Source organism: Cuculus canorus, chromosome 13 (assembly GCF_017976375.1).
Source record: "Cuculus canorus isolate bCucCan1 chromosome 13, bCucCan1.pri, whole genome shotgun sequence".
Taxonomy (NCBI): domain Eukaryota; kingdom Metazoa; phylum Chordata; class Aves; order Cuculiformes; family Cuculidae; genus Cuculus; species Cuculus canorus.
In genome coordinates this window covers 21,053,903-21,081,819 of record NC_071413.1, presented here as the reverse complement: position 1 = coordinate 21,081,819, position 27,917 = coordinate 21,053,903, and the positions used below count along the sequence as shown (strand labels likewise).

At 44.7% G+C, this 27,917-nt stretch overlaps 1 protein-coding gene across 1 annotated transcript; it reads right to left on the bottom strand.

Annotated features, from left to right (window-relative positions):
• Positions 1-126: 126 nt before the first annotated feature.
• Positions 127-26,940, bottom strand: AMFR (autocrine motility factor receptor). Its single transcript, XM_054078641.1, has 14 exons — positions 26,736-26,940; positions 25,365-25,457; positions 23,204-23,368; positions 22,304-22,456; positions 17,500-17,540; positions 16,602-16,734; positions 15,903-16,036; positions 14,184-14,294; positions 10,447-10,637; positions 8,708-8,811; positions 6,813-6,947; positions 5,704-5,787; positions 1,642-1,823; positions 127-337 (listed from the first exon to the last, which is right to left on the bottom strand). The coding sequence occupies exons 1-14, from the start codon at positions 26,904-26,906 to the stop codon at positions 187-189; spliced, it is 1,848 nt and encodes a 615-aa protein (XP_053934616.1). The 5' UTR covers positions 26,907-26,940; the 3' UTR covers positions 127-186.
• Positions 26,941-27,917: the final 977 nt, after the last annotated feature.

Here is a 27,917-nt window from a genome sequence, read left to right as displayed (position 1 = left end):
ATTACCATACCACATGCTTTATACAGCAGAGAGGCAGCCAGCTCACTCGGCAGCACAGCTAGCTGAACTCCGAAGAGATACTTTCCTGCAGGTAGAGAAAGCGCAGGGCGGGGTGGAGGGGCGGGGTGTATTAAATTTATTTATTTGACATTGCTCACGAGGAGGAGGAAGGAGGGGCAATGAGCGCTAAGAGTTTTGTTGCATCTGAAGTCTCCGTTCAGCAGCAGCTGCAAGCGTCCTGCGACGCAAGGTGACAGGATCGGCGGATGCTCCCTCAGGCAGAGGAGAGGGCTTCTCTGTGGTCAATTCCTCATCAGAGGTTTTGTTCAAATAACGCCTGCAAGAGGAAAAAGGAAAAGATGGGTGACCAGAACCCACATCATTTTGGCTCCGGAAAATACTTCACTGGTACATCCACAACGTAAGAGCCATTCACTTGGAGCCATTCACTGAGGCTGCAGGTGAGTCACCGCATCTCTCCACTCCTGTTATCCCACCACTTATAAGTAGGGCAGTGTCCACCACAAGAAGTGACTTCATGATGACGAATAAGCCTTTGACAGAAGGGGCACTAGGGCTGCCGAGTGTAAGATAAGGCAAAAATACAAGGAAGCAGCTGCTAGGGTTAACATCCTAATGGATTTTTACACAAAACATGGTGGTTTGCAATTGCACAGCTCTTCAGGGCAGGAAGAGAACCAGAAAACCAGAAAGTCAGAAATACTCTGTCTCCATAAATTACTTTTTCAAACACGAAGGAAAAATCATTGAAGGAGCAAGTCTATTTATAGACAAACTTGTAAAAGGTGTCATACCCCCAGTTATACAAAGGCATTTCACTGTGTGCAGGATGTGAAAAAAGAGCGTAGGTAGTGTGATAACATCACAGGACTCATGACGTAGTTTTTGTAGACCCTTTCAGTAGTCTCACTGTGATACAAAGGAAGGGACAACATTTGTTACAAATGCTAAAACCAGTAAAGCACCCTTCCTTCTCTTTTTAATCAGCCATTGGATGCTAGTAAGTTCACCAACATGACTGGAACACGTGAAAAGAAGCTAAACTCTGCCTATGACACCTATTACTAATTGGGCTCAAAGAAACAAAGTTTGTCACTCTCTCTTCAGTGGTGTTCACCTACTGGTCATGAGCTCTCCTGGCACACTTTAGTCACCTGTTGATTCTGTGTTGCTTTGTGCTTAAAATACTCATTCTGTGTTGGAAAGAGCGGTGCCTGACAGTAATTTCAGGTGTAACAGCATACGTAGTGTGGGCTGACACCTATGCCAGGTGACAAGCTACAGGTGACTAAAGGACTCAACCCATGTAACACTTTCTCACTTATTACAGGTCAAACTAAAGCCCATTGACGCTGTAGAAATCATCCTCTGATTTCAAAGAGCTTTGGAACAAGAACTTAGGAAGCTGTGTACATCTTGGGACACATGATGCTCTTTCAGAACTGGGTTTATGAGCAGTGGTTGCCTTAAAGAGCACCCTGAGCCTGTTATGGTAGATATAATCATTCCTCTTACTACTTTTTGCATCAACCCAGGCTCTCAGTGGTCATAATCCATTTGAAATCCATTCTAGGGAACTACAACCGAGTGGCCAGGCTGGAGTTTTAGGAAGGAACATACTTTCGAGCTTGCTGCAACAAGTCCTCCTTCCGCTGAACCAACATACGCTGTCTTTCATCAGCTGACTTTGAAAAGCGACTTCCCCTGGCCTCAAAATCTTCTGCTTCACTAGGCTCTGCTTCCATTTCGCTGAATTCCATTTCTTCCAGTCTTGAGTTCAGTTCAAGTGGCACTCTCTCAGTCTAAGAGAAAAGGAGAAAAGTCATAAGGCTTTGCAAAATTTGCTAAGAGCACTTCTTCGCATCAAATCCACAAGCTACAAAGAACTGCCATTATCTGAGGCACTGGAAGAACGAAGACTCTTACCTGCTCTAATCAATTCCCTTGGGCTCTATGGAAAACTCCAGCCAAAATACAGAACAAAGCTATTTCAAAACGTGTTCAAACTGCCTGTGTTCTATAACGCTCTGTCTTTTATGCTATGCTAGAAAGTAATCTCAAACATTATTTACTCATAATTAATGCTCTACGAAAACGGGGCACTTGAACTAGTCAGACTTTGCAGCTGACTTGACAAGCAACACAACAGTAAAGAGCTGAAAAAGCAGAAATCTATATAGTAAGAATGGCAAATGGATCTGTAAAGAGGATGACTGCTTGAGAAGGGAATTTATGAGGCTTCGGTTCACCGAAATTATCATGTATCTGGGCTGCCGGAGGGAGGCTGGCAACCGTCCCAAGCACGGCGTGTCAATAAGAGAAGCTGGCAGCCCTGCACACACTACCCTCCTCACCCTTGACAGCTGGCCGACAACACTAACGTGAAATCTGAGCTGATGAATGATGACGCTGGCGAACTAGCATAGGTGAAACAGCATTTTCTGATCACATCCTGTCATATACAATCAGATCAGCACTGAGATGGAAAAGCAAGATGTTACTGAACGTGGTAGCGCCAAGAAACAAATCACTTCAGTGAAGGGCTTAAGGATTTAGCCATCATTTGGTATCCCAGAGGAGTATTCAAGCAAGTAGGATGCATCGGAGAGGTATTAGCCAAGTCAGCTCCTACGGCCCAGTTTCAGGCCTTCGCCTAACCACTGCAGGAGCCTCAGCAGCTGCTTACGTGGGCTCCACTCAAGTCCCAGCAGCATCACAGCGTGCAACACACAGGCTTCAGCAGCTGACGTGCAAAACAAGTTGAGTCATTCCAAAGCCCTAGAGACGTACCAGTAACACCATCTCCCCAAGGCAACGCCTTCAGAGAGCAGAAACCAAGACAAGCACCACTTCCCCTCAACCACGTGAACCAAGGGCCATATGAAAGCAGTAGGAACACTGCAGCCTCAAACAGTAGTACATGTTTTCAGCCAATTTCAGCAAAACCCCCAGTGTGCTAGAATTTATGGAAGGGATCCCCATACCACACACACTGGTATGCTGGGATAACGTGATAGGGTGCCTCAAAGTAATACCACGTGCCAGATGAAGAAGTGAGAGCTCCACAGAATGATCCCATGGATTGGACTCAGGGCCAAGATTACCCTGCAGAGCTTTGCTTCTCTGTGTCAAACTGTGTAGCAATCGGAAGCACCAGTCCGGTTGCTCCATACTGGTTCCTCTGGGTCTGCTGACGTCAGGCAGTGAAGAAATTCTTTACAGTGAGGGTGGTGAGACACAGGCCCAGGTTGCCCAGAGCAGCGGTGGCTGCCCCCTCTTTGGAGGTGTTCAAGGCCAGGTTAGATAGGGCTTGGAGCAACCTGATCCTGTGGGAGGTGTCCCTGCTCATGGCAGGGGGGTGGGACTGGATGGGCTTTGAGGTCACTTCCAACCCAAACCATTCTATGATTGTGGGTTGATGATCAGACAAGATCACTTTCTTTATTTCCCTGGGCCATGTGTAGCAGAAGATGCAAGCTATCTTAAGCTTTTTTTTCCTGCAATGTTACAAAGACGCAAACATCAATACCCAGAGCTCATTCCTCCATCTGAGAAGAAGAGTGGCTACCAAGGAGATTTTAGAGACAGAAATATCAAAACTAATTGAAGTAAAGTTTATGACATGCCTCAGTATGACAGTAGATCTCAGATAGAGAAACCTGGACACTACAGAAACTGCTCCTCCATCAAGCTCTGAGAGAAAGAGAGTTAGTTTCATGAAAGCCAAGGAATGTGTCAGGACTGTCTCTACAAAGAGTCACCAAGTACTTAAGCAATGACAATAATGCAGATTCTCAAGGCGACACAGCAAAAGCTGCACCAGGCAAGCTCCAGCTTTATAATAGCTTACAATTAGGTCCGAGGAGTCCTACCCGGTCTCCACCCAGGATTACAGAAACACACAAACAAACACACAAAACATTTTAAAGGATTATCTTTAAATACATTTTAACACCTGAAAATACTAGCTTGCAGAAAACAGCTACAGCTACTCAGGGATCTGTTCTTATAGAGTAACACCACAGTCAGAATAGGGGGGAGGGAGGGAAAATATGACAGGGATAGAGAGCAAGCGTGTCGAGCATTATGCACACTGCTCTAAGTGTTAGCATTTCAATGCACAACTGGAAAAAAGGATGTGCACAGCATCTATCAAGTGTACAGGCAAGGACTGTTAGAAGCTGTCAACATTTAGAGCACAGGCAGGGACACCTCCCGCTGGATCAGGGGCTCCAAGCCCCATCCAACCTGGCCTCAAACCCCTCCAGGGATGGGGCAGCCACCGCTGCTCTGGGCAACCTGGGCCAGGGCCTCCCCACCCTCACAGGAAAACATTTCTGCCCAAGATCTCATCTCAATTTTCCTTCTTTCAGCTTAAAAGCGTTCCCCCTCATCCTATCCCTGCCCTCCCAGATCCAGAGCCCTCCCCAGCTTTCCTGGAGCCTCTTTCAGTACCAGAAGCTGCTCTAAGGTCTCCCCAGAACCTTCTCCAGGCTGAACAACCCCAACTCTCTCAGCCTGTCTTTGTACGGGAGGTGCTCCAGCCCTTGGATCATCTTTGTGGCCTCCTCTGGACTGACTCTGACAGATCCATGCCCCTCCTGTGCTGAGGACTCCAGAGCTGAACATAGGGCTCCAGACGAGGTCTCACAAAAGCAGAACAGAGGGGCAGAATGCTTCCCGTGCCCTGCTGGTCACATTGTTTTTGATGCAGCCCAGGATAGGGTTGGCTTTCTGGGCTGCAAGCACACATTCGTGGCTCATCACCTACCCCAGGCTCTTATCAAACACCTATACCCACCTCCACCACCCCTTCTTCAGCCTCAACTGCAGTACCAAACTAAAGGAAAGGTTTTTCTGTCTTGCAAGCTGCTAACGAGGGAGCTGCCACAGTTCACTTTCAGGAGTAACAGGTTTCCTAGTTACATTACTAAAGGCTGCAGAAGCAGAAAGTCATACACCTCACAAATTCACTCTCTCTCTAAGCTGACAGAAAGGGAGGTTTATAAAACAGAAGCCCTCATGATTTTGCTTCCATAGTCAGGGAAAATAAAAGTGGAATGAGACCTTACTCTACTGACAGGCTAATTATTTTTTTCTTCCATCACAGTTCAGCTAGAACACGCCGTTTAACAAAGCCATTAGTGAAACACAGCAACACCCATTTTTGTGCTTTATAAGTAAAACGATTGCTGATAAGTAAAACAGGAATTTTGGTCTTGTTTGTATCCCACTCCATTCACACCAAAGCTTCCCACTGTCTCTCAGTGCTTCCTCCAGGACACAAAAGACTTCTTATATCCAGAAGAGAAATACTACTCATTTTAAAGGAAGTGTCTGGAGCGGTACAGAATGGGAAGAATGAAGGGGAAGAACAAAGTATCCTGCTCTTTATATTCCACAGACAGACATTGGGCCTGACCAGACATGAACAGACATGACCTTTTTCTGCTCTTTGTGTCACTTGAGAATGCTTGCCTTCAAGGAGGAAAAAGAAGAGCACTCAGATCGGTCTTTGCAGAAGCACTATGCTGAACTCTTACTGCAGTTGCCTGACAGTATGAGTTCTGGTGTGAAATGCAAAGAAGGGCTCCACCAGCCCGATGTGGAACTGAACAAAATGCCCTTATCTGTTCACACAGCTTCTAATTGTGCTTTTCGCCCATTTTTATGCCACTTTACCTGGGTGACAGTTTCAGTATCCTCCTGATCAGTACTGTGCCGCTCCACAGAGCTGTTTAATGCAGGTCTAATGCTATCCACACGCTGAAATGCAAACATCATGGGTTTAATACAGTGTGTGAAATGGCAAAACAATAACAAGTGCTTTGAACGCATTCCAACTTTGTTCTCTGCAACGTCATGTGTTATGTTCAATTTAGAAACAGATAAGCTAGCAATAAACAGAATGCACTGTGTGAAAGAGTTCTCTGTGCTTCCCCACGCGCAGACTCCCGATAACAGTCCTATCTGATGAGCACAGAACCAGAATTTAATATTCTTATTAACAGAAACATTGTCCCCAGACTGCTTTACTGAAATTTGCTATCACTAATTAAGAACAAGGCATCATTTTGTGACTACTTTCTTTGCAGAAAAGCTTCGTAAGTGGTACAATTCAATTATCTCTCAGCAGAGAAATCAACTGGAAATGTTCTAAAGGCTCTGAACAAGAGTGACCCAGAAGAGCTGCTTTAACTGAGAAAATATTTGTCTCTAGTCTGGCTAGGGTGTTTTTAATGTATTTTTGGTACATGACTGAATTTACTGCATTTACAGAGATTTAAACAAAGGAAAAACAAATCTCAAGGTTCTTTTACTAGACTTCTGCCACTAAATAACATGTTTAAGATTGTACAGGCAAGCACTCCATGCATCCTGCAGTCCAATCACATCAAGAAGGGGTAAGCTATAGGGCACGGGTGAGAGACTCCAACTTTCCTTCATAAAGAAAATACCCTGTATTACAAATGGATATCACTAAAGCACACCTGAGACCCATGTGAATACATTAAAAGGCCTTCTAAGAGCCACAGCAAGGAACAGATACGTATACCTCAATCATACACCGCTGCGAGACATTCTAATTGAGTCAGATGGAGATTTAACACACACTTGGACTGCCAAAACTGGGTTGGCACTTCTGACTGCAACACCTTTATACAGGTAACATCTGAGGAATAATACTGCTTTAAGCCAAGCTGGATTCACCAGTGCCTCAGTATTAACCAGCTTGGTTCTATGGCATGTAAGAAAATCAGTCATTTCAGGTGCATGATCTTACAACTTACCTGTGTGGGGAAAGGCACCTGGATGCGCCCTTCTAAGATGTTGTCAGTGGTGATCTCTGCGGAACGCGTCAGCTGTAGATCTTGTAGAACTAAATGATAAGGAACCTGAGGGAACATCTCCTGAATCTGATGGGCCTGGAGAAAACAAGGTTTATACAGTAAGTATCAGCAGTGAAAAAAAGCTGAAAGTCTCTCAGCAGCAAGAGACAAATACCAAACAGTTCAAAGATGCTGTTTATGATGTGACAACTCAGGCACAGAAAATAAAACAAGAGAAAGAAAACCCATGCTGGCACGGACTTACAGGGCAATATTTTGACTTCACTGAAGCCATCAGCAAACAAACTCCTATGGAGACACTACACAGTCCCAAAAATTTAGATTTCTGAACAGTGCTTGTAGATGCACAAAGGCTTCAAGAGCTTCCCAACCCTCTTTTTATGACAGCCTTTTAAATTAAGATCTACATAAAATTCACAAGTGACTGGAAGTTAGATCAACACTGAAAAAATAAAATATTTTTCTTTATCCCAGAGGGGTTCCGAAATGGTCCCAGTAAGCACAAGTGGAATAAGTTTTATTCACTATCATTAAATATTAAAATCCATATTTTAACTAATGGTGAAAGTTATAGGGTAGGGAGGAATGAGAACAACAACAAAAGAAGGCTGGAAGGAGTTTTGAGAGCAAAGCAAAAACTACATACCAGCTGAATTTGAATGCAAGCAAACCTAACTCTCCATTGTACTAACCTGGGACCAAAACAACCGATCTAGTATTTCAGCCTCTGGCCTTTCCCTTGAAATACTTCCTTAGGTTTTCATTCAGTAACACAAAGGAGAATTCCACTTATTTTCTACTAAAAATGTGCCATCTATAATAGTTCACTAACCTGAGCTTTTCCTTTGAAGTAGGCATTTTAATATAAGTAGCTACTGTACTTTTAATAACACACACCACTAAGAAATCAGTATTCACCTTTAGAAAAAGCCAATTTATGTCACTGTATTCAGTAAAAGAATAATTAAAGTACCTTAGATGGAGAGTCCTGCATATTTAAGTACTAAATCACCTGCCAATACCTTCCTGCTCCCTACCTCAGATCCCCTGAAACTGGGCCTTATCCCGTTGACGCCTAAACAGCAGTGAAGGCTATGGGAGAGACCTCACATTCTGCAAATTCCGTCACTTTTATGGGATAATTCACTGAACACTTATTAACATGCCATAGGGCATTTTAGGAACTCAAAGGAAACAGCACTTCTCAAATTAAATTAGTTGTGTGTTTCATGAGGCCATATCCTTCTCTTTTTGTTACATTAGTATTTATGTATGAAGATTCCATCCTCAACACTACCACCATCATCATGAACAAGCAAGAATTGGATGTGCTACAGAGCGCTCCAGCTCAGACTGACAAGACACTCAAGCAGCAACAGCTATCTTGGAGTTTGGTGTTATTAAAAATAAATACTAACAACAATCAAAAGCTATAGAACGGGTTTGATCAGTTACCACTTGACCAACAGCCAAATCCTCCAGTTACAGACTCACACCCTTCGCTACTGCAAGTTGTGAGTGAAGGTAAGTACTGAAAAAAGCTGCACTTAGTTGCACTGAGCGAGCTGAGAAAAAGCCTGCTTATCTACACATGTAATTTTTCTCCCTCATTTACCTACCTCCAGGCCTGTACTGTCCCATTTGCACTTTTGAACCAATATATAGCCTTAACCTCAGTAAAACAAAGCTTCTCTCCCTCAAAAGAATAGCTTTCATGTAGCATCTAAACACTGTTTTGACTTCCTTCCCTCTGATGTGCTCCATCTACAAGTACCTCTTTCCCTGCTACAACACAAACAGGAAGGCTGAGGTGCAAGCTATTAGGACAGACTTACCATAGCATTAAGCTGCGAGTTGCTGGCTTGGGTGATACCGAGGATGTTTGTCGTGTGCATCACTTCTACTGAAAAGCTGGGCAGCCAGCTGGCAATCCGAGAGCCTGAGAATGAGAAATGACCAAAAAAGTCACACAAGAATACAAACCTTAAAGTGGGCGAAGTACTTCTACATGTATTTAACATAAATCTTCATACTTCCACAAGGTACATACGGGGTTCTGCAGTGCAATCCATCCCTGAGGTCTCCAAACACACACATGGCTGGACTAAATCAGCAACTGCCTGCTCTCTTGAAACACACGTAACATAGTGGCTTAACACTCTCAAGGGCCAGAAGAGGATCAAGATAACAACACATTATTGTTTTCTCTGTTTTAATATTCCCATTAAAGGGAAAACTAAAATAACCCAGAGCCAAATTCAGTTCTGTGATACATTAGTAACTCCAGCAATTTTACTAAAACCAGGCCAGCTTCTAAATAGTCTGAGCCTGGTCCCAAAATGTGTCAGCTATTCCTGCCTGGCAGCACTCGGAAAATGGTACTACAAAGGCACACAGAGCAACCAAACAAAGTGACTGCTGCCACTGCGTGCTTGGGATCAAAAGAGTAGGGTACATGGCTGGCTCCTTCCTCCTTCTGCATTTCCATTTCAATAAACCCAGGGTTTGCTCTGTGCTGCTTCTCCTCTATCTTCATAGTCATTTTGCAGGTCTACAAGCCACAGAGGAGCACTGTGGGGGACAGCTATCCAAGACCAGAGTGGCATTCTGAATATAAATGTCTTTTGGAGATCTAAAGAACCCCAAAAGCGGGAGCAAGAAGGTATCAGCCAGTCACAGTGTACCTAGAAATGTCTAACCCTTCTCTGCTCATTATTCTCCTCCCACAATCTCCAAAGACTGCAAAACCAGGGCAGACAAAGAATGGATCCCTATGTAAGTTTGAAGTACCTCAACTGTGTGATGGGAGCTCCACAAGGACAGAGGCCAAAGCTGAGTATTTGCACTAATGAAATCTAATGAGAAGGAACAAGACTCCTGTCAAAAACCTGGGGAACTGTGGAAAACAAGCACGTGCTGATAACAGCACTATAAACAAAAATCTGGAAGATAAGCAACAGAAATTGCCTCTTTCAGAACAAGTTTGTCTGCACACAGAGAACTCATCACAGTCTGAAATCATATCTGCTTTGCAAGTGCTTAAGACAACACTGAAAAAGAACCATGTACAACTGCTCCAGTTACACAATCCGTCCTAACAGCAAGGTTCTACAGACTTCTTCACCTAACCAAGCACTGCACATTTATTGCAAACTGAGTGGCAAACACATTTTTAACAACCTCACATCAGCTAGGGATAGGGGAAAGATCAACTTTTAGACTGCACCATATAGGTTTTCTTCCTCCTTGACTGCCGCTGATTAACCAGCCACCTGGTAACAAAATAAGACATGAATTTCCCATTCTGTTGGTCAACATCACACGCAATGAGTAAATGTCAACAGTAAAATTGCCAACCACGACAAATGAAGTCAAAGGGAGCTCTCGTACAAAATCTTTCAGGAAAGCTCCGGACAACTTCAGACACACTTACCCGAGTTCTTACAAAACAGCTGTAAGAAACATAAGTAGACACACAGTTTAAAATTCAATTGAAACATGGACAGAATTCCCTTTTACAGAAGGCTGTTCCCTTCATTTATCTAAGCAACAGCACTAAATCTGCTTAGCTCACCGTCAAAGTGGAAGAAGTGATTGTGCTGGTTCAAGCGTGGTCTGCCTTCTGCCACTGCCACTGGGACCAGGTTCTCATCCAGATTTTCCCTTTGGTGATCTTCCCTCACATGATGGCTGTCAGTGATATTAAGTGACATTCTGCAGGTGGGACAAGATGTATCTTGTTCCAGCCAGGAGCGCAGACATGAGCTGACAGGAAAAGAGTAATACCGTGGTGAGCTTGCAGCATTTTTCCAACACATCAGTATCGTAAGTACATCAAGCAGCTGTAGCATACCCTGTACAGAACACCAACAAATGCACACACACACACACACTGCTCAGAGGTAATTTGTCATCTATACTTGACGAGCTCCTGATGATTCTGACACAGAGATCGTATTTCTTTCAGCTGAAAATACTCAAGTGTTCATTTTTTATAAGCAAGCATGCAGATTTATCACAAACTCAGCACAGAATCATAGAACAGCTTGGCTTGGAAGGGATCTCAAAGCCCATCCACTTCCAAGCCCTTTCCATGGGCAGGGACACCTTCCACTAGATCAGGTTGCACGAAGTCCCATCCAACCTGGCCTTGAACACCTCCAGGGATGGGGCAGCCACCACTGCTCTGGGCAACCTCGGCCAGGGCCTCACCACTCTCACAGGAAACGTTTCTTCCTAAGGTCTCATCTCAATCTCCTCTTTTTCACCTTAAAATCATTTCTCCTCGTCCTATCCCTGCACTCCCTGACCAAGAGCCTCTTCCCAGCTTTCCTGGAGCCACTTTCAGTACTGGAAGCTGCTCTAAGGTTTCCCCTTCTCTTCTCCAGGCTGAACAACCCCAGCTCTCTCAGCCTGTCCTCATAGGGGGAGGTGCTCCAGCCCTCAGATGATCTTTGTGGCCTCCTCTAGACTCGCTCTAACAGATCCATCAAAACACTCTCCAAGTTTGTTGTCCCTCTAGCTCGGAACAAGCAAGTTTTGCCTGGAAGGGGAAAAAAAGCACTTCTCTCACCACCCTTAACTGAAAAAGGACAAAAGAAAATGTACAAGCATCTAAGATACAATGACACATCTTCACAATTCTGCTACTGCAATGTGGCAATGGCACCTCCAAGGCTTTGCAAACATCTTTTCAAAATTATCAATACCCACACCAACACTGAAATGAGCACTACTCTGGGAAGTCCAGGTCGGATTAGGCTTTGAGCAATCTGATCCAGTGGAAGGTGTCCTTGCCAATGGCAGCGGGTTGGAACTAGAGGGGCCTAAAGGTCCCTTCCAAACCAAGCCATTCTATAATTGTATGATTTATTAATACCAAGCAGTGCTGTGCCATTACAATGTTTACTTAAGTCTAAACATTCACTGCCTTGCAGAAAGCGAGAAGTGTTTGAAATGCAGGTTTAAACACTCACAACTGTGTTTACTTTTTGATTCAGACTGATATGACCCAGCCGCAGTATTTGTTAGCACGTTAAACCTAACTTTCAGTGTGGAAGAAGTGAATTTCACAGAACTGAACACATCGCAGTATTACACACTTGCACAGTGGGGGCTTTTTTCCAGCAGCAGCTCTCAAAACACTTTAGAAAGGTAGAGGTATATAAAAGATCAAATCAATTCGTTTCCCAAATTGCCCATCTGCCAATGGAGTAAAGGAACAGATCACAGGTTGGGGCTGACAGAGCAAGGAAATAGCCCTCATCGCAGGACTATAGCAAAGTCAAGGATACCAGCGCTCTACACAACTCCTGAAGCTGCATCATGCAGACATAGTACCAAAGTGGTTTTCATCATATTTAAATGGAGGGATATGCAGTGTTCAGAAATTAGTAATGGGTTTCCCAGAAACAACCAAAGCACTGCAGTAAAAATCTACCGTCTTCCATCACCTCAGTCATCGGCACACCCAGCACGTTGGCATCACCAGTGCTGTCCAACTTCATCTCCATCGTCACAGGAAAACCACCTTGCACAGAGCCAGCTCAAACCTCTGCTACAGTCGTAGCAAAGAACACCTGTGAAACACCCAGGGGGACATAAGCTATCACCACGTTGCTGCTCCTCAACAGCTCAGCCACTGAGATGCTGGAATGGACACATCAGCTGGCACCAGCATCAACCCCTAAAGGCTTGCAGCAAGCCGGCCGTGGTTATACCCATTCGGTACTGCATGGGGAGAAGGACTCGGCCTCCTACAGCACCTCAGCAGAAGAAGGACTGACAACAGGTCAAGGCTGTCAACATTTCAGAGCAACAACTCTTGAAGGTGACTGCTTCCTAAAAGATAAGAGTTTCAATAGAGACTAAAAGATTTGGACTCCCACTCCTATTAAACTTCCTTAACATTTAGGCAAAATGTTGACCTCAGCAGTATGATTCTTCCTTGACATGTCTTCTAGTCCAAATAAACTGGCTATGAAAAAAAATCCCATGTAACTGAGAATGGACACAATGTTTAGCCTGTTGGCAAAATCACCAGGCTTTTCTGAGGAGAGAAATCCTGTAAATAGGGTTATTAATTACAACTCCGTTTCTATGCAAACTTAAGTCATCCACTGCAACATGTTCCCTCCCTAAATGCGCCAAGGAGGTTAAGTGTAACTTAGCTTCAGAAAAAATATAAAAGGATCCTTTTAAACACAGAGAAAACAGCTTCCTGAAGAGAAGACCCTGGGCTTCTCAAGTGCTCAGTAGGTGATTAAATATTCATATGATTCAATAGCACTGGGAGACGAGTTTCTGCTACAGAGGCACATTATCTCATTAGAGACTTCTTGGAACACAGATAAATATTTATGGCAAGGTTTGTCATAAATGACAACAAATTAGCACATGGATTATAACCTCTGGTTTGACAGTTCCCAGAATAGTAAAAAGCTGTTGGCAGAAAGTAACCTGCTTATGTGACACCGCAGGGACAATTTAACAGATAGTGCATGGTAATCACATGGCACTTCAGAAACTTCTGGTTAATTCCTGTATCTCCTCTCATTTTTAAGCATGAGCATGAAAATGTAAGCGTTGCTATCAAAGAGCTAAGACAAGGCACGTCTAGCTCAGCTCACTGTCTCCACAAGCTACTGTTCACTACTGAGTGAGTGTAAGAAACACCATACGGGCAGATTCTTTGCCCAAGAGCCTCCCAGTTGCAGCTACCATCTGCTTAGGGTCCTCTTCGGCTAATTTAGTTAATCTCTTATACAGCCCTGTTGGACTCATCCTCACCATGAAACCATACAGTCAGGCCTGGCCTCCACAACTGCCCTGGAGGATGCACCACCATACAAGGATGCACCATATAAAAATATTCCCTGTTGTCTCTTTAAATATCTGAAGTGTACTTAAGGATCTAACCCACATTTTTCTTCCACACCTGAAAATCAACACACCCTCATGGTAGAGGTGATGTATAGGATAAAGTAAAGGGGGAAAAGAGTGTGTTCTACCAAGCAGCTATGCAGCAAGGCAGAGCACAGACTTGCAATTGAGATATAACTCGACACTATCTACGTGTTAGCTGATAAGAGGCACACTCTTAGCTTGGCGGAAAAAGAATGCATCAGGTGAAACAACTCAAACACCCAAATGACTAAAGTGAACATGACTTGTACTTTGCTAGTAGAAGCAGACCACAACGACCCAGGCAGGAAGCATTCACAGCTTTGCTGATAGTTTATTTGTCACCCTGCTGTAACTTTCAGACATGCCCAAATATCCTTCCCATCCCCTCCAGCACCAGAAACATACTTGTGGAAGAGATGGCCGCAAGGGAGTTTACGTGCAGACTGCATGGAGTCCCAGCAAATGGCACAGTCATCATTATTGACTGCTAGCTCCTCGGGTGTCGCAACTGCAAACCTACAAAGAAGAAAAAGGCAGAGACAGAAGTCATGACTACACCAGCTCAGCATGGCCTCCTGTCTAGAGAATCCTGCATTGACAAAACCTTACCCTCCACATTTTTCCAGAACACAAACTCGTACTGCAAAGGAGGACACACACACAGAGCCCTCCCATGCCTTCTTACAGGCACATTTTTTTCACTTAACTACCAACATTCTAAGTGCAAAAAGCTTTGACTTAGTGTCTTCCAAGAAGCATGATCATTAAGCTGAGAACCTCAAGTTAGAATCTGTATAGATTTGGTTTATGTCATTTTTCTAAATGAGTTTTAATAGTGTATGTATTAAGATGTCTTCTTGGGATCGTAAGCATTTAAGGTCTGACTAACTTTGGCATCAGATTTTGCCAGCCCTCATTTGTCTTTGATATCTTTTTTCTTTTTGAACTACAGCATCATGCAAACAGCTACTGCCTGGTACCCAAACACGGACAATACAGAGATGAGTGGTATAACAACATTTCACAGCACTGCTCGTGTGGAATATACCGGAAAAACAACTACACAACGGCAGAGAGCTCGCTGCCATTGGCAGCTTCAGGAGGAAGCCAGAATGTGGCTCTTCCAGAACAATCAAAATGACAAAAACACAAAGTCGCTCAGACATTTGCAACTCAGAATAGCTTTGTGAGCAGCTTAAAGGGGTTTAGCAGCTGCATCTTACTGAAAAAAAAAAAAAAAGCATTGTGAATGAACTTTGATATGTAGCTCTTAACCTGATTTTACAGCCATTAAACAACTTTTCACAAAGTCTTGGGAATTTCTAAAGAAGCCAGTCTTCTCCCTCTGGACTACAGCAGCAGGCATGAGAGCTAGTCAAACCCACCGAAGTTCCACAATGAAAATGGTATAGCAATGCACAGAAAGAGTAAAACTTCCTGTTGCCCTTAAAATGACTAAGGACATAGCTCAGTGATGAAAATATTGGATCAGAGATGCAGTAATACCTGGCATGATACTAGGTCTCAGTAGGCCTCTTGATTTCTCTATATTGCCTCAGTACAGGGCGATGGGCTAAAGCAGTCAAGCTGAGAGCACTTGGGATTACACGTACAGGCTTCAGGTTTAATAAATACATCCTTAAAGCTGGGCAGGTTTTAATTAATATTTTTTCTTTTATTTCAGGAAGTAACTGAACAGTATGGCCTAATGAAATTAAAAGCATTTCTTTCTATCACAGCCAAATCCAGTGTTTAAAAGTGTTTAAAAACTGAACCAGGCAGAGCTCTGCAGAGCGTACATCACTCCAACAGGGTGTACACTACAGGAGAAGAAATACCAGACAGGGGAGTTCCCTTATTGCCAGTAATACAGTACCAGTAACACTACTATAATACAAGTCGATCCAACATTTCTGTTTAAAGCAGAAAGGGGTTCCCCCAGTAACAAATAAAATGCAAAAAGCACACTCTACAAGTGTAAAATCTTAAGAACTGAATTTGCAAGACTCTCCAGCTTACATCGTGCCATTGTGTATCAAAGGAACATAAAAGAACCCCAACTACTTCATCAGGATCTTCACTCCAAGGTCCACATCAAGATCGAGGAGCAAAAAAGAGGCCCACCTAGCTTCCATGTTTCCAACCACACGAAGGTAGTTCTTGTGCCGCCGAATTCTTCGTTGAACCTCGTGAAACAGGTAGCGCAGCTGCATAAAAATCACCAGGCTCGCCATCGACAACCAGATATTGCCAAACAGCTTTGGAAAAAGACAGAAGGCTGATTAGAAACAAACACCACAGCAACCAAAAGGCAGCCACAACATACTGCATCGAGTCTTAAGAGAAAGAGAAATCAAGAAATGAGCAGCAAAGGATTTTTCTTGTTTTGAGACCATTCAGAATAACCACAAATGTTCACAGGTATTGCTACTCGTTACACCCTCAGACAAAACTTAAGCAGCGCAGCATGGATAAAAAGGATATAAACTGTATTCAGACCTGTTCAGCTTAATGTCCCCTGCTGCCACCAAAAATAATTCAATCTGATATTACTCGATGATAAAGCTAATTAAACACCTAATAAATAGATAATTACACAGTAGTTAATTCTCCATAGCAAAGTTATTTGTGAAGATTCCAATTACACAGGAGGAAAGAATGCTAGAACCCCCACACTATATTCCCCTCTTTAAATGAAGAGCCTCTCTTTAATATATGGTTCATAAAACAAACAAAGAAAAAAAATATACCAAACGCATACACCCAGCAGCCTTTATTTTAAGGCCAGTCTATTGGCTCAGTATTATGTCCAGTATTTCATACCAGCATGTGAATATGATGCATCAAGTCCAGTGAAAGCAAGGTTAGCTCCATGACAAAATCTGTGTAGTAGACATAAGTGCCTTTGCCCTCCCATGTTCCTTCATGGTTGAGATCCCAGAGATGAATTACATATCTGCAAAAGCATGGAAATCAACATTATTCTATCTTTTTGGTTAAATAATATCTCTAGCATTCCAACTATTTTATCCATTCTTCAAACAACTGGATATGGATTCTGTGCCTTTCTGAGCCCACACTCTGTGCCTTCCTGGGGGACTTTTTATTTTAATGCCACTGGTTTCAAACGGTAACGTTTTAAAAAGGCAAAAAGCAATCAATGCGTAGCCCACAGTGCCATTACAGACACCATCAGCTGACATATAAGAGCGAAAAACATTTGCAAAAAACTCCTGCATGTACCAAAATTATAGGAACCACAGACCCACATTTTTTCAGTACATGAGGCTTTTCGCAGCTGAGGCATTATAGCTCTGTGACAGACCTGCAATGCTGGCTGTTACTTGGACAAAGGTTCTGTGCTACATGTCGTGTCCTACATATGCAAACACACGTGCGTTATAGATACACACTGTTACTTTTTCAAAGTCCTAGAAATAGAGATCTTAAAAGAAACCCAGTAGGATGGCATTAAGTATCATTTACCCTCATAGAGCACACCAATCCATCTTAATTCACGCCTCAATCTATCAGCACCCACTAAATCTATCCATGCATTGCAGAACTCATGCTTAAAAATAGTACAGGCTGAAGTTAACCACCTTTGCTCATCTCCAAACATGTTTGCAATTCAAGAAGGTAACTACATAGAACTCTTCAATCAACATGTTATATGTACTACCTTCTTCAATAACCATCCTGCTAAACGTAAGCTACTCACCGTAAAATCACATGAGCAGTTCTGACAGTCACCAGCAGAGACTGTAGAGAAAGTGGAAAACCAAAAAATGTTAACAACATTCTGTCAGGGATAGTGGTCCAGAGGCAGGGGCTAAACGGCTAAAACACAAAACGCTTTTATTGTAGCATAACAAGTTCCTGTGAACTGGCGGTCACTATAGGTGACTGTGTGCACAACACACCTGTGACAAACACAAAGCTTATCAATAGATAGGGAAGAAATTGTTCTCAAAAACATGATGTTCATGGAACACCAGCATCACTGCTGTGAAGTCCCACTTGTCCCCTCACTGTACAGGGCACACTATCTTTTTCAATTCTTATCACTGATCAGTGAGCGTTCAGACCACAATCTCACCACCTACCTTCAACTGCTCAAGAAAAACCTGAAGAACCAAACAGCAGCAGGAACTTGAGGAAGAACCACTGAAGTGCTTTCAGATATTTTTTTCCCCTTTTTTGAGATGTGAACACCGCAAAAGCAACTTCCCCCTTTAATCATGCTTCCCTCTCCTGTCTAAGTATAGAGAAAAACTGAATTTATCAGAAAGCACGAGCAGATCAGAAGTGTAAAGACATCCACCAGCAAGGTCTGTTTCCAGAACAACTAACCACATTTCCATGGGCTCTTGTCATCTAAGAAACGTGGCCTCATCACCTCTCTCTAACCCGTCAGGCCCACAATGCCCTGCCCTTTTGTAGTCTCCTCCCAAGGAAAGAAAATAGGACAGGACAAACCCTGTTCAGAGACTGCCCACACTGCCCTGCCTTTAGCAAGGGTCACCAAGACGCAGGGGGTTTGTAACGAGCAACTGAAGCCATTCCTGTAGGACTGCTCTGGTGGCGTGCCTCCAGCATAAGTATTACAAACAGCACAGAACGACTATCAAAACCACCGACTTCCCAATACAGCAATGAAACAGTTGGTTGCAATATTTTTCCCATCTGTAAAAAGCATTTTTAAAATGTTTCCATGCATATTTAACCCTTCACAATGTCCAAGATATCTGCCAACTGTTTACTAGTTGGCTTTAAAATAAGTGTTCCTGTGACTATTTAAACCCCAGTGCAAATTTTTATCCAAATGAAGGTACAGGGTAAGACAAACAAACACATCATTCAAACAGCACAAAAAAAAGTCAAGAAGGTAACAGCAAGACACCCAGCACACCATGCTGTGCTCGTCACGAACACCTTTGTTAGGAGAGTTCTGTTAGCACAGTAGCTGCTCCTACAAGACCCTCTCCTGTCTCCTGTTACCCTGCATGCGGGTACCAGAAAGAGACTGGACCTTGCTCACACATGGCTTTTTTTGCTAGGGAGAAACTTTGCACAGACCACAGAGAAAAAGCAGATCTGTCCAAATTCTCACTGCGCAAATGGTGAAGCAGAAGGATTATCCAAGCTGCTGGATGGATGCACCACAGAGCACAAATTTGTGTCAAACCAGTACATATGGCATAAAGTCTCTGATAAGGGAGACATATGTCAGGCAGAGGTCTGAAGAGCCAGTCTTTACAACTTATAAGAAGTTAAAATATGCCAGCACTCAGAATCTGTGGCATTTCAATGCTTCCTTTTCATTCACCATTGGGTGACCAAGACATTATTTATACTGGTTAGTGCTGAGGCAGTAATACCATCACAATTAAAAGGACAAGCGAGGGCAGATTGAGTCAATATTGGACATCAGGAAAAACTTCACTGAAACAGTTCTCAGGCACTGGCAGAGGCTTCCCAGGGGGTGATTGAGTCCCCATCCCTGGAGGTGTTTAACAGACAGGTAGATGAAGTGCTTAGGAATATGATTTAGTAGTAGACAGGTACGGTTGGACTTGATGATCTCAAAGGTCTTTTCCAACCAAGGGATTCTACGATTCTTTGATTCTACAAAGGCTCTGGTCTCTGATTCGTCCTCTGCTTCCAGAAATGCATTTCAGCATTCTACCACAAGAAGTACTTCGTAGAAAATACAATATTGCATCACAAGTTATACAACTCTAATCTGAGGTTCTAAACGTACAGCAGGACATTTTTAGTCCTGACACCTCAAAAGCTCTTCCTCTGCTTCACTACACACACACTTATGCCCCAGAGACTCTGTGACGCTGGCAGACACAAGTCACGTAGGTTAGCACATGACGGGAGGGCACTGAAGCCCTAGGAGAAGGGATGCAGCATCAGAACCTACAGAGGAAAATACACTGTTATCTGCACGGTACAAATCTAAGATTTGAGTATCACTATCATTATGCACCTTAACTGAGCTGCATGGAACAGGATCAGCTGCTATAGGAATGGAGTAATTCCTTCTTACAACAAAAAAGGTGCAAAGATAGACTGGACATCGCTTGCTAAACTGTAATACTGCAATACCATACATTAAGGCAAAACAACTCAATGTTTATTCAAAAATACAGACTGTCCTTATTCAATTCATCCTTCTCTAGGCATCTGCACACTTCACATCCACCCTTTGCAGGAAAGAAATGATGGAATGGTTCGGGTTGGAAGGGACCTTAAAGCCCATCCAGTTCCAGCCCCCCTGCCATGCGCAGGGACACCTCCCACTGGATCAGGGGGCTCAAAGCCCCATCCAGCCTGGCCTTGAACACCTCCAGCAGCCACGACTCCTCTGGGCAACCTGGGCCAGTGCCTCACCACCCTGGCAATGGTGTGCATAACTGGATCCAGACGCCTTAGCCTTCCTAGTGCTGAGTAAAGGAGACAATGTTCTTCATATGCTGACAAACAACACAGAACAAGGGGAAGCCTAAGTAAAAGCCAAGAAAAACATCCATATTGCTTCATTGAACAACCTGAGGCATCAAGCTAAATCAATGTTTGCATAATCAGGAGAGAGATGAATAGCTTAATGTAACTTAATGTAATTAAATACACGCTAATGGAATACACTTGGCAGGGTCCCTCTCAAACAGCATCACAAAAGCCACTGCCAGGAAAACACTTCAGTCTGCAAGATTTAATGCTTTTTGCTAAGAGCTTGAGTACTGCCACGAGGTGTCACTGCTCATGCCTGCACAGGAAGAAACCTAAATGTTTTAGTCCACTTACGAGTGCTGGGTATTCAAATCAAAGAAACTATTTGTGGTCACCCAACCCATAAAGGGTCTGTTTAAGAGGTTCAGGAAAGGGCAAGATACTAGACATTCTCACGTGAGGAAAATTAAACAAACTAGTATTCTTTTGCTTGGAAGGAAACTCAGAAAAGGAACCAGAGAATGATTTGTAAACATCACAAATTGTTCAAAGAAGAGTAAAGAGGGAACGACTCTCTGTGGCTTTTCACCATACTAGGTGATAGTCAGAGACATTATCAGATAGAAGATTCCAAACAAATGAAAGAGCTCTTCTGTGCACACAAAGCTGAATTAAGAAGTGGAATTTGTTGCCTTTGAATATTTGGAGGCCAAAGTATAAACGAGTTCAATACACCATCAGACAACTTTCCAGAGTCCACCTCACGCTATCAAACCCCACAGGCTTGTGCAAGTCTCAGCACAGGAATGTTCTCAAATGCCAACTGATGCAAACAAGGGTAGGAGACCTCTTCCTATACACGAGACCTTTTCCTATTCCCTACAAACTAGCAGCACAGCAGGCTGCATGGATCCATGGCTTGGCGGAGAACCATACATTTTCGCTGGCTGAGCTGCTCTTCTGTTTATAAGCAAACGGAACAGCTCCCACAGGAATAAACAGCTGGGCCCAATTCTGCAACCTTAAACAGGTACAGACCACAGGGGGCAGCGCTAATAAGGCAAACTTTGACACTGTAATGCTCCCTGATAAACCTACACCACACTGCTACAAGGCCAGTGCATCCTTCTGCCAAGCCAAGATAAGAGACACATCACCACCAAGACCCCACTTATTAGAGACACTGTCAAATCTTCAATACACTTCCACTGCATAATTACAAATCTGGCCTGGCATATTCTCACATTTAGGGAAAAGTAAACTGACATATTAAATAATCCAACTGTGGTGTGACCAGCATCATATTCTCTCACCATCAGCTGACTGTTCTCTTTCCTCCTCACTAACTCCAAGTCTGAATTCTAGACAGGAGAAGAAAAATAAACTGTGCATGCTACTTGATACCCGAGCTAAGGATCTGCTAACACAGCCTGCAGTTATACTGGTTACCTCCCCTTTGTTTAATATTATCGCTTCATCAGGCAGAGCACAACAACCCACCACAACATCAAAACCATACTGACGTTTACTCCACACTGCCAAGGGTTCAGGAGTGCACAAACACGAGTTGCTCATCTCAGTTGAGATGCAGGTCTTTGCACAAACAGAAGCAAATCCCACAAGTATGCCTTAAGGAAAGGATGTTAGTCTCATTCCTTTTTGAGAGGGATGAAATAGAAAATAGAACCCCAAAGGAACAGGCTGAAGTGCGCATTACACTTTCATACACTCTCTCCAGCAGCCATTTCAACTAACCCTTCCTCCAATGCTCAGGAAGCACAACCATTATTCTTTCATAGACCGCCTTGTGATTTCAGCATCACCTTGCAGATTTACCCTCTCACCCTCTTCTTCAGACAAAGACTTTTCTGCAGACTTAAACTCTAAAGAGAGAAAGCAAGCAGATCTGGCAACTACTCCAAAACAGGGGAGAGCTTGTTTGGCTCTTCAGAGCTTTTTTCATTGTGGGAAACTAAAAGAAAACCCACCTGCAGGCCAAGATACCCCAAAGTGAGGGGTGAAAAACAAAGCATAAACTAGGATACGTACAAAGGAAGTCTCACCTCTGCTGCCATGAAAGCCAAGGTGTGCATGCCGTGAGTGTATCCAATAACACCACAGACGACAGCTAATCCACAGCAGGCGAGGAGCATGGCGATGAGCAGGCTCAGGACTCTGATGTGGCTGCTCATGGGCGTAGTAGGAGAAAAGGAAAGCTGCAACACAAATGTATCAACACATAGCAGATTTAAAGGAGTCCTTCAGCCCCCCCGCCTTCCACAGTTACCGAACAAGCCCTCATTCAAGAGAATCTCTGGCTTTCTAGAATAAAACCGATTTTACAACCTCGACCATGCGATGCAGTAATAACTGACACAGAATAAAGCTAAAATCATGCACCAGCCCAAAAGTCTCGTGCGTGTATTTCAGTACTGGAGTTGGCAGTGCGAGATTTACAGTTAGGCTCGATGATCTTAAAGGTCTTTCGCAACCTAAACAATTCTGTAAAACCGGGATACAGCTTATGGCGAAAGTTGAACTGCACATTGTGAAGACACTGGCAGTTGACATTTAGTGGATGTAAATGAGCTTGAAGCCTGAGCACAGAATCCAGAGAAACAGGCACTATGGACCAAGTCCAAAGGGCACCAATCTAAGGGGTGTTCTGTTGCCAAGAGTCTTGCACTCAGGACAGCTATAAAGACATCTCATGGAGTTACATAATAATAACTGCAGGATGCATATAAGGAGAATTTATCAAAGAAAATAAGTATCTTCAGCTCCATTTGTCTGATAGGGAAACTGAAGGAGTAAGACTAACACTTCAAAGCAAGTATTCGAAGCTGCTGGGAGGTGCACGAGTTCAGCACCGCAGGGTGGGGAGAAATGATCTGTTTGTAAGCCATCATGAGCCAGTACCTGAACCAGAAACAGAATTTGCATGTCCCTTAATCAAAACTTACATATTCAAAGCGATCCTTGCAGAGCTGAACCATAAGATGAAGAAACACAAGTCCAGAGAACCAGAGACACCACATCACCACTTCTTCCACTGTCTGAACATTCAGCACACCAAAAATGAAGATGAACTTGTAGAAAATGAAATTCCAGAATTTATCCTTGAGATGCTGTAAAGGAAGATATTTTGTTACTGTAGTAACAATCCACATGGAAGGGAGAGAAAGAGGGGAAAAGAGAAAAATAAAAATAAAGATGGAATTAGAAACAGGACAACACGTTAGCAAAAGCCTGCTGCATACACATCTTGAATAGTATTTGATAACCTGCACTTAAAAAGCACAATGCCTAAAGTGGAGAACAGGATGGATAAACAATTATTCCCATGCACGTGCAGTACGAAAGAAACAATCCGATGGTCTCAAGCAACAGAGAGCAAGCCAGCTTCTTGGGGATAAAATAATTCATGAAATAAAATGTTTTGTTAAAGAACACGATGAAATCACCAGGTGTTTAGTTAAGACGGGCCCAGAATTCCTTCATGACACTGACATTTCTGACTTCAACTCTAATAACGAGCTTTCCTTTACATGAGAACTGAAGCACACGCCCACCATCCAAATGCAAAGAGATCCACACTGACTGCCTTTCGCTTCAGTTTTTAAGAGGGTAGAGAATATCCCGGAAACTATCACTGGTTAAAATTGCACATCCTTATAGTCAATGTGGACTGGAAAGAAAATCTGGCCCAATGCAGTCTGAGAGTGCCTTGTTTTTAATAAATACACTTCACTCGGAGGCACTATAGGGCATGAATCATAAAGACAAAAGCCTCTGAGAGATGCATGACTATTTATAAAGCTTTACGTGCCTCGCTTCTGGGTGTCAAGAAGCCTTAGTTTGCTAACAACTACATTTACACACTTTTCTAAAAAAATATATGAACGCACTTCAAATCACTACCACTGCATTTACCGAAGCAATTTATGCATTTGCCTTTCTTGAAAAAAAAAAAATATACATAGATACTATTCAAACCACCACAGCTGCTTTTATCTTCTGCAGGACCCTGGTTTTAAAAAGTCCTCTTGCTGAACTTTTACAAACTTTCTCACTTAGCTCAAGAGCAGGACTAAACAGCTTGACTTTTCAGCTCTGTATTTTCTCCCTTCTTTGGGCATGCGCCTGCCCGCTCCCTCTTAAACCCGAGGGTGGATGAACCATCCACTCAGCGTCTGAGGATGGGAAGCGCTTCTCCAGCAATCACAGCACAAAACAAGGTATGAGATGGAACTCAGCCTGCTGGTGCTGAAAACTAACTACAAAATGCAACGGAGAAAGGCTGCCAAATGCAAACAGAATAAAAGAAAACATGTAAATATTCCAAAATGAGAGAGCACTTGAAAGATTTCTGATAAAGTTCATCAAGAAAGCAGGATTTTCAAGCTGATGATTTATAACATACAGTAGCAAGGGAAAAGAAAAGTTGCCTTCAGGAATAAACTGAAAGCTGGTGGCTGTGGATGCCCTAGCAAACTGTAAAGGGTTTCTCAGGCAGATTGTTCTCTGTACACTTTTATTGGACAACATTTTCAAAAGCAGTAAGTGCACAGAATCATAGAATAGTTTGGGTTGGAAGGGACTTTAAGGATCATCCAGTTCCAACCCCCCTGCCTTGGGCAGGGACACCTCCCACTGGATCAGGCTGCCCAAGGCCCATCCAACCTGGCTTTGAACCCCCCCAGGGATGGGGCAGCCACGACTTCCCTGTGCCAGGGCCTCAGCACTCTCATGGTGAAGAAATTCCTCCTTATGTCTAGTCTAAACCTGCCCCTCTCCAATTTATATCCATTGCCCTTGTTCTATCACTACAGACCTTTGTTAACGGTCCCTCCCCAGCCCTCCTGTAGCCCTTCTTAGGTACTGGAAGGTCGCTATAAGGTCTCCTCGGAGCCTTCTCTTCTCCAGGCTGAACGACCCCAACTCCCTCAGCCTGTCCTCGTATGGGAGGTGCTCCAGCCCGGTGCAAATGGTAAGATTTAAACTGTTCTAAAATTCACTCGCCTTGTGTACTTTCAAGCAATTCCATATAGAAAACCACACCAGTTGTACACCAAGAAATTATGCCATATCACAGATATCCAAGGCAACAAACAGCTGTCTTACCTGCCTCTCGCTGACACGAAGAGGACCAAACACCATATACTGGATCAGCTTAGCAACCAACATCAGAAAACAGCAGGCAGTGTTCACCAATACCTGTAAAGAAATATAAGAGTCAGGGACAAATACTTTTACCCTATTTAGAAAGCAAAAGGGAGAGAAAGGGAAAGAATGAGTCTGTTCATTGTTCTGCCTGTCAACCATTGTTCACAGAAGAGTTTCAGTTGCCTTTTTTTTTGGTGAAAATTAAACCTGGCCTCTTTCAACACATGCACATTAGCTGATAAGTCACTTAACCTTTTGCTAGAAACATTAACAGAGTCACTTTTCTGCACCAGTGCATCCAAGAAACAAACTTGCCTCTTCACGATAGACTTTTTTTTTAATACGTAAATTAGGAAATCTTATCACCAAGAACAGGAAGCATCAGCATAAGAAGGACACAGATCTGTTAGAATAAATCCAGAAGGGGCCACAGAGATGATCCAAAGGCTGGAGCCCCTCCCACACGAGGACAGGCTGAGAGTTGGGGTCGTTCAGCCTGGAGAAGGCTGTGGGAAGACCTTAAGGCAGCTTCCAGTACTGAAAGGAACACTGCATTGGTGATGCCACCTGATGTCACCAGGAGGAAAACATACAATCATAGAACTACCAGGTTGAAAAAGACCTCATAGCTAATCGAGTCCAATCATTCCCAACTGCCACTAAGCCACGTCCCCGCGCACCTCATCCACCTGTCTACCTGTCTTTTAAACCCCCCCAGGGACGGCGACTCCCCCACCTCCCCGGGCAGCCGTTCCAGTGCCCCATGACCCTGTCTGTGACAATTTTTTTCCTGGTATCCGGTCTGACGCTCCCCCAGCGCAGCCGGAGGCCGTTCCCCCTTTCCTCCTGCTTGCTCCATCTACAGCATTCCACGTGCGGGATGGGCAAAACGAGAGGACTGTCCACAGAGTCCACAGAGTCCCCAGAGGGGAAAAAGCAGAGCGTAGGGCCGGGAGAGCTCCTGGGCTGCTCAGGAAAGACATGGAACTGTTGGAGCGAGCGCAGAGAAGGCCACAGCAATGATCCGAGGGCTGAAGCACCTCCTGTACGAGGACAGGCTGAGAGTTGGGGCTATTCAGCTGGAGAAGAGAAGGCTCCGGGGAGACCTTAGAGCAGCTTCCAGCGCTGAAAGGGGCTCCAGAGGAGCTGGAGAGGGGCTCTGGATCGGGGAGCGGGGGCAGGGGCAGGACGGGGGGGGCGGGGGGGGGGTTGTTAAGCTAAAAGAGATCGAGATGAGAGCCGAGGGAGCAACGTGCCCCGGCGCGGCTGGGAGGCCCCGGCTGCCGCGGGCTGGGGAAGGGCCGGGCAGGCCGTGCCCCCCGCGCTCACCCAGACGCAGAGGCTGTCGGCGAGCAGGAAGGCGGCCACGTCCCCGGCGGCGGGGCCGGGCCCGAGCCCGCGGTGCGCGCTGAGCGCGGCCCCCAGCAGGGCCAGCCCGCTCAGCCCCGCGTAGGTGCGCAGGCTGGGCCAGGGCAGGCGCTCCAGGAACAGCAGCGGCATGGCGGCAGCGCGCGGGGCCCGCCCCGGGGCGGAGAGCGGCTCCGCACCGCCCCGGAACGCCCCGCGACCGCCCCGGGACGGCCCGCCGGGACCCACCGCCATCCCGCCGGTACCCGGCGCTCCTGTTCCTGCCCGCTGAGGCCCTACTGGTACCCAGTGTGATGATCCCCCAGTACCCACCACCGTCCCGCCGGGACCCGGCGCTCTCACCCCCGGCCAACGAGATCCCGCCTGTGCCCCATCACCAGGACCCAGCGCGATCCTACCAGTAACACAGCGCTCCCACCCATGCCCAACGCGACCGCACCCAGCGCCATCCCACATGCACCAGCCCACTGGCACGGGATCCCACCGGTACCCAGCACTCCCATCCGTGCCCAATTCATCCACCCAGCTCACTCCACAGCCACCAGTGCCCAGCACACTTCCACCACACTCCAGCTTGCTCAGAACACTTCGAACTGCTCCAGTTCAAACTTGCACACAGTGATGGGAGATGACAGTAAACACCTGGCCTTGACAGCTTTCAAACCCAAAGCTGCATCGTCCCCTTCCTCAGCCTCTCCTGCAGTTGCTCCACTCCAGCACCTCCCTGCAAGCCTGTTTTTCCCAACTGCAGTTCCCTAAAAACCCATGTGTCTTGCCAACCGCGTATCCAGGCCTTCTATCCAAAGGGAACAGTCCTTCCACTAAGTTCTCCAGCATTTTTTTCAGGATCAATTACACACTGCAAACGTTTGCACAGTGCAAACGGCTTCAAGTTACATGACAGGAGGTTTGGATTGGATATTTGGAAATATTTCTTTACTGAAATACGAAGCCCCGGCAGAGGCTGCCGGGGAAGCAGTGGAGTCTCTTTCCCTGGAGGGTTTCCAAGTGTGTAGGTGTGGCACTTCAGGACATGGTTCAGCAGTCACGGTGGCATTGCACTGACAGCAGGACTGGAGGACCTTAGAGGCCTCTTCCAAACTTAATGATTCTATGATTCAGTTTGACTGTCACAATTGTTCT